The following is a 12,174-nucleotide window of genomic DNA, read 5'->3' on the forward strand; positions in this document are numbered from 1 at the left end:
GAAAAGGAAGGAAGATACAGGCAATAAATTACTGCAGATAATAGTAATGAAATCAGATTTGAATTTCTAAAGCATGGCCTATTAACTGCATTTCCTTTTATGATTAGGTTACTTGCTCAGCTAATGAGGAAATACAGTGGACAGCATACTCCGGGTTTTAGCTAGGTGTTTAACAGGATCTTTGAACTGTGATAGCAGGATTAGGTGGATTTGTAGCCAGCCATATAATCTGCTGCTTTGTGTCAACCTAGGGGAAGGTCCATGGTAGCTGCCCCAGGTTTCATTTATGTCTTGTCGACTTGGATGAAAATGGTGAGGACATGCTTATCAAATCTGTGGATGGCAGGAAAATGGGAGGCACAGCAAAAGGACGGCAGAATTAAGACATTTATGAAAGCTCTTGACATTGGGATGATGAGGCTTAGCCAACTCTAACAGGATGGCATTCTAAAGTGATAAATCTGAGGTCCAATAAACCTGCAGGGGAAAGCACAGGATTGGGAGATGTGGCTAAACGATGACATCCATGGAAAAGACTCAGGGATTTTTAGTTGACAGTCAAATGGATTTATCATAAAGCTAAAGAAGCTTAAACTTAAAGGTTCCTCACTGTCATGGTCCTCTCCCAAAGTCCTATACTTAACTGTGTATTAATAATTTTGTTTCCTTTTCCTTAAAGAGAGCCCCCAATAATATAAATTGCATAGCTCCTCCTCAAAGCCTGCACCCCCCAACTGGCATTTAATTGTGGATTGCTGATGGTCAAAAATTCATTTGAAATTTAAAGAAGATTGTATTAAAAACTATAGAAGTCATCAACTCTCATAATCCTAACTTGGTCAATGACCCCTAGAGTAAGGTGTCCAGTGTGAGTCATGACCTTTCAGAGAAACTGAACAAAAAACAAACAAACTGAAATCACTGGCTCCTTCTTCTTGGCCTTAACCTCTAAATGCTAGACCTGGGGCCCTTTCTTATCTAATGCATTGCTCTCTCCAGATTAAGTCTATTTTCTAATGTATTGATGGCTCCCGTATGACTATCTCCAGTCCAATTCTTTCTTCCCTGAGCTCTGGGCTCATATGTCTAATTGTCTGACAGTGCCAAGGCACTAAAGCATGACCAGGACAGAACCCCTTACCCATCCCATCAACCTTTCCTGCCAATGGAATAGGTTTGAAGGACAGCTAACAGTGAATGTAAGGAACTCTTAATATCTTGCTTTATGAAGAACAGTGGGTAGAACTGAAAATGATTAATCTGGAGAAAAATAAAATCAGCAGCAGCATCGGTGAAGGGTGTCCAAGACACTGTCAGGTAGAAAGGGATTACCTTCCTTCCTTGAAGACATGATGAGACATAAGGAAAAGCTCTCTAGCAGAGAAACTGAAAATGTCCCCGGGAGATGGTGATTTCACCATCCTTGGATTTCAGGGACGAATGGGTAAGCCAGATGTCTGTTCTATCTGTCAGTTCTGGTTTTGTACTTGACCTCCAATGACTAAGACTCCCAAAACCTGAGGCTCAAAATGTACTGATAATTCTATTTTTCTATCCATTTACTTTTAGTTTTTTTTGTTTAAAAATGTATCATTTTTGTTTCTCCCAAACTGTGTTTCTGGTTTCTCTGGAGGGACTGGATAAAATGGACTGGATAAAATTAACCAAACTGAACACCAAATGGCCTTTAAGGTCCTTGTGTTACTGAGTCATTCTGTAATCAAACAAATTTTTCCAAGGCAACTACAGGCAATCACAGCTCTGACAGGCTGGTAGCCACTGGTCTAGTCCGGAGATACTCAATCCACTTTGGCTGTGGCAATCCTTCTTCAAATTCCACAATGTAAAAGAAAGAAAGGCTGAGCTGCTCTGGTTGAGACAAGAGAAGAGAATGAATTCTATCCGACATCCGCCCACTTTTTCTGCCTCCCCCCACCACCCCTGACAACACCAGTCTACTCTGTTAGGGGAAACTCCAGAGATTCTCTTTCCATGTGTGTTGAGCACTTTCTCCAAAGTACTGGGGTGGGTCTCTGGCCTTAATGACAGACACCCGTCTGAGTATAATGAAGACGAATGAAGACCTGCCCTTTGGAACCATCATAGGGATTACAGACCCCAGAGGATCTGCCCTACATGGAACTCCCGGTCTTCAGTTACAGACATTTCTTTTGTTGATGTAATTAGTGATAAATTCTGATACATACACAGTTCATTGTGTCAAATTTCAAATTTTACTTCTGTGGACCAGTAAAAATGATTTAAACAGCAACATTCATAACACTACGCCATATTTAAAGAGAGGGGCTTTATTTGGGGTCAAGATGAATGAATTGTGATACCTGGCAAGGACAAACCCTTTTCTTTCTGCATGTGCTGTGTTTGGTTTTACAGAGACAATAAAGACAAAGGAATAAGGCAGGGGTTGAACCCAATCACTAGGAACCACCTGCAGACCTGCATGAATGTAGCAGACACACCATGTGCATATAAATATGCTGAGGGTTCAGAGTAGAAACAAACCTACCAGCAGGCCGCTTAACCACTCACACCCATGTTACTAGGCCATGGGGGCTATTTCCAGGCCTCTGAAGCTCTCTTCCTTCCCCAGGGCAAGGTGCTGATAGTGTGTGTGACCTCTGAGCTACCAGACAAATGTCCAGCTGCCTCCAGGCACAACATGACCATGGGGTCCCAATTTTGCAAAGGATTCTGAAGTTACAGCAATCACACACCAATTTCAGGACAGCAGGTAGAGTGAGAACTGCAGCACTAGCTTAGGAATTTCAGTGTGATTGAACAAGGGTTTAGTGGGCCTTTGCTATGTGTGGGTGCAAAGACACAAGATGAGCAAGACATGCAGCCTACAGTCTGGCACTTGGAGAAGACAGATCGCATGCTCTAGAGAAAGGGTGAAAGCCTTCATTTTCAAGTGGCAAAGATGGTGTCAACTGTGAGCGAGCCCTGGGGCCCCTCCTTGCTGTGGGAAGCCAGGACCCTCTGCCTCAGGACCCAGATGACTTCATACCTTCTGAAAGCTGGGGCTTCAAATGCTAAGTAAAATATTCCTTTTCACAGGTTTTTATTCCCCCAGTGGGTAGAGAGTAAAACACAGTTATGTCATCTCTCTAGTGTTTTTCCAAAGCTTCAGGTGAGCCAAATGAAGGGGAGCTGTTTATTTCCAGCTCTTGGCAACGATGAAAAGTACACAGAGATCTCAATGTGAAGCACAGGGCTAAAGAAGATCAAAGAGGAAAGACAGACGGCCCTTCACAACACCCCATGAGACTGAGAGGCCACAGTCTCACTGTAAGTCCTCAGGAAGAAGGTTTTAAATGGGTGTGGTAACTCCCCCGTCATCACATCCCTCAACCTCTCCACGGCACAATCTGCTAGTCTCTATTGGCAGGCCCCAACCTGCTGTGATGACAGCCCTGAATTGTTCCTTTAACTCCTATAAACAAATAAACAAAATGAAAGAGGCATGTTATTTTGGAAAGAGAAGTTTCCCAGCCAGGATAAGCTCTCAAGAAATAGCCAAATTAAAATCTTCAATCTGATTTTATCAAATACCACTAATGTCATATAATTTGCAGTTCTCCACAAGGATATATCATCCTTACATAAGATATATTCACCAGAAATAGTGATGATCCAGGATCAGTCCAGCTACTTTACCCACCTTTCTCTCTTGGGGCATACATGTGTCCCATGGACACGCCCCATTTTCCTACGTGCCTCCCTTTCTTGAGCCCTCTCTTTCTTGGGCTGTTCAAGCAACCCAAGACCAAAACATTGGGACCAGGCATTAAAATTAGGAGAAATCGGAAATAATCAGCCCAGGGAAAGTAAGCACATGTACTAAAAGAGATTAGGACAGTTCAATCCTGCCAAAAGTCGAAGAGATCTTCAGAATATTCTTTCAAAAACCAGGAAATCTGGGTTTTCTTTTTGGGTCCCGCATTTCAAATTTCTCCAGCACTTTTGCCATCCGAAAAACACTGACTGTTCCAACCTTTCTCCATCTCTATCTCTGGTGCATTTAGAATGGTTCCAATTACAGTGAGTGCTCTAAATTCTTTTGCTGATGAGCCATAGAATTATAGTATGTAGGATCATACAAAGTTTTGCTTCTTTCAAAGGAGATGTGACGTTTCCTTCCCTTCCTCTCCTATCTCCCCCTCTGGTGCCATCAAAGAGCAGCCGAAAGCTACAATGACACCAGGCAACTGTGAAGCTAGCTGTACCCGGACAGGAGCCCACCTCTTGATCGGTGAAAATCTCTATGAAGTTCTGGAAGGAGAAAGAGCCAGACTGGAGAATGAGCTCTCCGGTATTTTCAAAGCACTGTCCGGTCAGCACAAGCAGCTTGTGTCGGGCAGCGTCAGTGATCATTAAGCGCACCTGAAACAAAGCACAGGGAGTAAGTAGGACATGAACCACAGCAGCGCTGCTATCCCACCTTCTGGCCAGGGCTGGCCCTAGGTGCGCCTGCAGTGCATTACCAACCCAAAGCATTCATTCCCACGTATCTGAATTCCCCGGAGGAGCAGACAGAGCCGATACCTGCGGTCGGCAGCTTGCCCAGGAATGCCATTTTCTAAGTTTGGCTACAACCGGGACAGTAGTGGTCATAGACTTTCTGCTCCTGTTTTCCTAGTCTGTTTGCAAGCAGGCTCTGCAGCTGGTAATCTTGTGTCCTACAGCTGTGTCTGCGAGCAGCACGGGGTCTGTGAGACTCAGGAGTATCTCACAGGCAGAGTCACCAAGCACAGCTCAGGTCCCCCAAGTGCTGCTCCAGAAACGCAGCTTCCCAACTAGGGTCCCAAGTCAGCCCCTCCCACCCAGACTCCCTTTCCTTCCAAGTCAGACACCAAACACACAGCACCAAATGCAATCTCCAAAGGGATCAGAAAGGTGCCCAGCATTGAGCATAAACAAAAGGCTGCCCCAATATGGGAATCTTTCAAACAGAATTGTAAGTGGTTTTTGCACTAAAGAACTCTCTGTTCTTCAAGTGGCAGGGAGCCAGCCTGTCCCTCGGCAGCAATACTGCTCCAAGCACCAAGGTCTTCGTTCTGAACCCAGTTTCATTCTGTACAAACTGACTGCCAGGCATCATGCTAGGCAGTAAGGGAGGGATACAAAAGTAAACAGGACATGACCCATAGTCCCCCAGAACCCTGCAATCTAACCAGGAAAACACACATGTACCAAAGTAATTGTTCCAGCCCCATCTGCTCCACAGGCAAGCCTGGATTCCTTAAAGAAATTCCTTCTTTTTTCCATTTCCATCTCTCACAGCTGTTCTAGGCCCTCTGCCTGGACATCTATTAATCCTCTGGCTTTCTTTCAACTTGTATTTACTTCCTGACTCTGTTAGTCACAGAGAGATTACTAGCCCATCATTTGTCTCAACCTTAAGCCTTCATGGATTGCCAAAGAGGTCCTGCTGATCTGAAGCAGACAGAAGTGGGATAAGACAGGCTACCCAATGACAGCCCAAAGTCAAAGTAAATCCAGTGTCCATCAACTGCTAAATGGATAAACAAACTGTGGTCTCTCCATGCACTGGAATAGTACTCAGCCCTAAAAAGGAACAAAGTACTGAGACGCTACAATGCAGATGACTCTTGAAAACATTATGCTAAGTGAAATAAGCCAGACACAAAAGGCCACATATTGTATGATTCCATTATCTGAAATATTCAGAATAGGCAAATCACAGAAGCAAAAAGTAGATGAGTGGGTGCCAGCCACTGCGATAAGAATTGCACAACCTTGTAAATATACCTAAAGCCAATGATTTGCATGCTTTAAAAGGGTGGATTTTATGGTGTGTCATTATATCTTAATTTTTAAAAATAGGCTGTAGTCAGAGAGATGCTCAAAGCATGCACAGAAAGTATTGCAGATAATGGAGGCCCCAGGGGCTATTTTATGTCCAAGAAGCAACTCAGTCCTAAAGTTGCTAAATAAAAGAAGTGGAAAGCAGAGATATATCAATTCCTCTGGTCTGGGTGACCAAGGATTCTTGGCTTCAGCCAAATTCTCACCTACAGTAGACTCTTTGAATTACCCACTTACTCTTCTCAGCAGCAATTTCATGTGATGGTAATAACAATATTAATAATATTAATAATAAAAACAGCTGACATCTATATTTCAGTTGCTATGTGCCATGCTCTGGTCCAAGCACAACATTAAATATGAACACTGAACATAAACATGAATATGATCTCACTTCACAGAGATGGAAACTTGGGACAAAGAGACAGTAAATAATTTGCCCAAGGGCACCAGCCAATAAGCAGCAGTGCCCAGGCAATCTGGCACCAGGGGCCATGTTCCTGACAGCTATGCTATTCTTTCTTTCCAAGTGATAAAGGGATGGGCAGGATGACTCTGAAGGGGCTTGCATCTGAGATGCCGCTCTTCTCCAGATTTGGGTCCTCTCTAACGTGGCCTGAGAGCTGGCAGTCTATTTCCCCTGCTACATCCCAGCCAGACTCCATCCCAGCAGCACGCCTCCCATGCATACCCAAAATTTCATACCCACTTGCCTCTGCAACATATTGCAGTTCTGGCTAGAGTCCTCCACTTCGTCCTTATTCAGAGGGTACTGACACAGCACCAGTCACTGCCTGGGGTAAGGAGGCACCCCTGGGCCCGGAACTCCTCTCCCTCTCGGGTCGCTCTCCCGCCCCTCCTGCCCCTGCCCTCCAGTCAGCTGGGCTCCCTCCACTGCCTGAGACCTCTGAGCCACATGTTTACCTCAGTGCTGACTGCTTCGTCTGAAGGGTTGATCAGGACCACTGTTTCTAAAACGTCACTTCGGTGATGAAGGATCTTTTGTCCTGCAGACACAAAAACACAGACCAAAGAGGAGACCTTTAGCTCGTTCAGGTTAAAACCGCTCTGCCTGCTTCTGGGACTGCAGAAGCACTGCTGTCTCTGACGGGGCGCACAGCACAGTGCTCTCCACACTGTCTTTGGAAATGCAACGGGTTTCACTAAACAAGAGTGCGAACCCCAGCAGGTTCCTCCAGGAGTGGGGTCCCTGTGGTCTGGGCACCGCATACTTCACAACCCTTGGGTTTTCCTGGTTGGTCGCCGGGCTGCCTGTGTGTGTTAATGGCGGTTTTCATCTGAGACAAGGGGTGGATGCCAGGAAAACTCAACGGGGCTCTTGACATTTCCTTTCTCATGGTAATTGGGGATGTTTCTCGGCATCAGCCTTTCTTCTGGTGAGAATGGTGCTGAGATTAATTAGGAGCCTTATTGTGAAATGAATGACATCCAGAAACCCTGGTTAACAATTAGCCCAACAAGCAGAGTGGCTGTCTGAGGCAGGCTTACAGTCTGTTGCGGTGTTCGTTAATTAATTCACTGGCTCACAGAAAAGTGGAGAAACTGTAAGCAAATGAAGAGTGGTGAACAACTCTCCTGCTGGGCAGGGTGGCCAAATCGCCCCTAACAACAAGCAAAATTGAGGGAGAACTGTGAAGCCAGGTGTTGTGGGGATGAAGAAGCCTGTCTAAGGAGGGCTGAACTTCTGTAAGGCTTTTGGCTCTACATCCCTGACTCCCCACACCTTCAAGGTTTCAGGGACATCTGTGTGGTTGAAACCACCCCTGGCCTGGCCAAAATGGACTGAGGCCTGTGAACTGTACCTTCTACGAAGGCTCCCCCTCCATGGACAGTGAGATGAAAGTGACCAGGTGGATGTGTGGCCAGAGAGGGTATGCTAGGCTCTGCCAGCTGATGAGGAACAGAGAAGAGAGGTGTTCCCCCAGACACGTGGGAGGGAGACACATGGTCAGGAGGCTGGACAGCAACATGTCTACTGCTTGGAAGCAAATGAAACTTGGATGACAAGAAGAAATGGAATAGAATCTGAGGGAGACAGACACCAAAGGAGAGAAATACAAGAAGGGAGAGTGACCAAAAACCAACTGCCTGCCAGGAAAACAGGTGAGCAGTTCTTCAAGAAAACTAAAATAGAATTACTATATGACCTGGCAGTTTCTCTCCTACATGGACTGAAAGCAGGGACTCGAACAGATACTTGTATACCAATGTTCACTGCAGCATTACTCACAATAGCCAAAAGGTGGAAAGCACCCAGATGTCCTCCTATGAATGAATGGATAAACAAAACATGGTATAGCCATGCTATGGAGTATTATTCAGCCATAAAAAGGAATGAGGTACTGATACGTGCAGCGACATGGATGGACCTCGGAAACATTATGCTAAGTGAAATTAGCCAGATACAAAAGGACAAGTACTGTATGATTCCTTTTGCATGATATACCTAGAATAGGCTAATTCATAGAATCAGAGAGCCGATTAGAAGTTACCAGAGGCTTGGGGAAGAAGGCTTGGGGAGTTACTGCTTAATGGATACAGAGTTTCTAGGGTGACAAAAAAGTTTCAGAAATAGAGGTGATGTTGCGTAACACTGTGAATTGTAATTAATGTCCCTGAATTGTACATTTAAAAATGGTTTAAGAGGCAAGTTTTATGTTTTATATACATAATTTACTAGAACTTAAAAAAATTCACAGTACAACATATCGAAAACTGCTGAGGGATACACTTTAAATGAGTAAATTGTACAGTATGCGAATTCTGTCTCAAGAAAGAGGTTTTAGAGTGCAGCTCAGGGTACACAGCTTAGCTTGGGCTTTTTCCCTTTATATAGTCAAGGGCCAGAAGTACTACAGAAACAGCAACATGTTTCTTAACATATGCAAACACCACCACTGTATTATCAAGCCTCCACTGTATATCTTTCCTAACAGCTAATATTTACCAGTAAACCCCGTGTTAGAAATAGAAGAAGCCCAGACGAAACAATAATAGTGTCAGGCACTGTTCTAAGCATCCCGCTTGTATTAAGACCCAGAAGAGCTCCATGGCACAGGTACTGCGACTGTCCCCTCTTACTGGATGGAGGACAAAGACGTTTAAGGAAGGGAGTTTACTAGCCCACTGTCACGCAAGTGGTAAGTAACACAACTAGTTTTCTGCTTCACTGCCCCACAGGACTGGCACTGGAAAAACAGACATGACATGGACATCAAATGCCAAGGGAAAGCTAGGGAAAAATCCAGAGAGATAAAATCAGAGATGTACTTAAGAAGCAAAGAATCAGAAATTATTAGGAGAAGAATATTGGCAAAAAGGAAAAAAAAAAAAAAGCAGAGGTAGACAGGCACCCATCTAACAGAGGGTAAAATTAAGAGAAGGTGTGTCGTAATTTACTCCAAATGCCTAATGATGAAGAAACTCCCAAACAGAACAATGGCACACAGTTTGAGCAGGCAAAGGACTGAGCCTCAAGAAAAACAATTCAACCAAGCCATGGGGAAGAACCCCCTTATGTCATGAGTACTGAAGCCTGTAATCAACTGAACACTAATTTTTGGCTCAGTGGTTGTGTTTCTGACAACCATGTGCACTGAAAGCTGAAGCAAAGACCATCAATTGAATAGTCATAAAAAACGACAATCAGCAAAATGCAGAAAACCATTGCATTTCTAGGTCCTCCCATCAGCGGCCTCCTCAAAACAAAGACTCAAAGGCACTAAGTCGAGACAAAATTAAGGAAAAGCTTAAGACAAAGAAGTTACTGGTCATTTCCCTGATCATCCTTGCGATGTGACTGTTTTCAGCCCACAAAGCCTCAGGCAGCATGATGCCACGGTGGCTGCATGAATATATCCTGTAGGAACCCACGGAGGTAGACTTGTTTTAAGGTACAGAGAAGTGGCTCCCTCCCCAAGAGATGAAAAAGGAATCAGGGCCTCCTTCTCTGCTAAGTGATCCACAGGATGCCCCGGCCCTGCTGTCCCCTTCCAAATGCATGTCTAAGCCACAGCAACCCAGCACAGCCCCAGCTTTTTGCCCACCAGCACACCCTTGCCCAGACCCGCAGCCAGCTTGCCTGCAGCCAGGCACTCCCCGGGCAGGGTGTTTCTTACCATCCACGAGACATGCCCTTCCCCTTTGGCTTCATCACTTGCAAGCAAAACAAATGCCATGTGACAGCTGCAGTTTACCTCTACTCCTTCCAAGTCAATTTTCAGACCTGTTTGCTCAGGAATTCAACTAGCGATGTTCTTTTTGTCCATCTTTGGAAGTACTGACAGCAATGACACAGACATGCACCAAGATGCCATGGCTGCTCCTTCAACAAAAGCCTTTTTATAGGGTTGGATTTGAATGAAGGAGGGGATTTAAAGAGAGAGAAGCTTCAAGCTCTTGTCACAGCTGGACAGTTGGACAGATTCTTTCCCTGGTGGATATAACCAGGGACTGGGCTTTCCTGGCATGTGGCAAATCCAGGGTCTGCCCGAGGGGCTGGAGTGCCATGCCCCCACCCTTGGCATCCCAGTGGGATGCCAGCTCTCCTGGCTGCAGGCAGCTCTGGGCTCTGGCTGCGGGAAGGGACACTCACAAAGTTGCATATTTGGGGAATGTTTCACACTGGGAAACAGGCCAGGCATTCTGAAGGAGAGGCCGCCACCCTCGCCTGCAAAGGTCTCATTCAGTTGCTTCAGAAAAGAAGTTCCCAGGAAAGAAAGACAACACGGTTGCAGTGTCTCTCTGCCCCATTACAGCCTGCATTCTCCAGAAGCAGCTCACAGGGAAACCCTTAGGCAGCTCAGATGAATAGTTAGCTCTCCTCAGCACTGGTCCGAGGGAAGCAAAAGCAGGGGTTTGAGATGGAATGACTGGGCGACTTAGTGCTTTGATAAGAAAAAGGGTTTTGTGGGCTTCGCCACAAAACTCAGTGTCATTGTGAAGGCTCAGGCCAGGGAGGGCGGAGGGGGAGAGGAAACTGCTATCAACAAAAAAAGGACTGCTCCACCGAAGAATCAAACAGGATGGTCTGCGGGGTCCCCCTGCAGCAATAGGGTCCTTGCCAACAATGGGACTTTTGTCAGTACACCCCCAAAGGCTGTGCTTGAAACTCAGATAAGCCTGTGTTTTCCAGTTATTGCTGTGACTTTTTTCCAATTATTGACTATCTGACAGAGAAATTCAATCTATGCGTCTTTTAAAGCTACGCCTTTTTAGTGGTTTATGTTTTATCCAGGTGACTTTGAAATCTCTGAAAGAAAAATGTTATTTTCTAGGTATATAATTTGTAGGATGCTCACAGGGTCTCTTCTCTGCAGAGCTTCTCTGCATCTAAACACACACACACAGGCCTTCTCCCAGTTTCCGAAGAGGCTGCCCTTGGCTGAATCCAAAGATACCCACCAGTAAGGCACACACATAACCAAACCCCATAAAACTGGGAACCTTCTCTCTTGGACACAGCTGACCCTTCTCTCCCACACACATTCCATGCATCAGCCCCAGGACACCTTCTCTGCTGAGGGGAGAACCATGCCTGCAAAAGTCTCAGCCCAGGCAGGCAAAACCAGTCGTGCCAAACCCTTTTAAGTTGGATTTCAGAGGAGGATAACCCTGTGTATCTTGAGGATGAATATTTAATTTCCGTTTCCCTTAATGATCACAGTCCAGAACTTTCTTTCCACAACTTCCTTTCCTGAGAAATGTAAAATCGAGAAATGGAAACTGAAGAATAAAGAAAGCCTCGTTACCTATTCAGTACGGAAGAGGAAAGAGGAGGGGTCTTGATCATTGATACAGAGGCACCGGTAACTGGGACAGAGTCAGCGGCTGGGGGCTCCGGTAAGGAGAAAGGCCCTCGTGCCCACTTCTCTCTGCCCCCTGCTCCACCAGCGCCCACCGCCGCTCCGTCTTCACTCACCCAACACCAATAACTCCAGCCCCTTCCCCAACGGAAAACTAGAGTGGAATTTTTTTTTAAAGGAATTTGGTATTTGACTCAGCGCTAGAAAAGTTTCCAATGTGAAGAAGCACAAGCTTAGAAAGGATTAAAGAAGATTCTAGGGTTAGAAAGGGAAATGTGTGGGGTAAAGAATTATTTAGCTAGGAGTAAGGGTTGGTAGATCAAGAAAAGGCCACAATCACAAAATGTCTTGATGTTAAAGTCTGTTTTCTTTGGAAGGAAGAAAAGAAAGAAGGATGGGAGGGAAGGAAGGAGGGAGGAAGGAAAGAGAAAATGAGAGCAATGAGAGTTCTTCAACTCCACCCCCTCACCAAAGTACGCTTCCAAAGAGGAAACCTCTC

The 12,174-nt window shown here is 45.4% G+C and overlaps 1 protein-coding gene across 2 annotated transcripts in view; it reads right to left on the bottom strand.

Moving 5' to 3' along the window:
* Positions 1–12,174, bottom strand: part of MAP1B (microtubule associated protein 1B) — a 97,151-nt gene that overhangs the window by 17,702 nt on the left and 67,275 nt on the right. The window contains exons 1-3 of one of the 2 annotated variants that reach the window (XM_036887919.2): positions 10,068–10,179; positions 6,775–6,857; positions 4,264–4,404 (exon numbers count right to left, since the gene is read on the bottom strand). In XM_036887919.2, the coding sequence (XP_036743814.2) occupies positions 4,264–4,395 (132 nt within the window). In that variant the 5' untranslated portion in view covers positions 4,396–4,404; positions 6,775–6,857; positions 10,068–10,179. Of the gene's footprint in view, positions 1–4,263; positions 4,405–6,774; positions 6,858–10,067; positions 10,180–12,174 lie in introns of those variants that run through there. The other variant, XM_036887917.2, reaches the window with a different exon arrangement.

This window comes from Manis pentadactyla, chromosome 2 (genome assembly GCF_030020395.1).
Source record: "Manis pentadactyla isolate mManPen7 chromosome 2, mManPen7.hap1, whole genome shotgun sequence".
Taxonomy (NCBI): Eukaryota; Metazoa; Chordata; class Mammalia; order Pholidota; family Manidae; genus Manis; species Manis pentadactyla.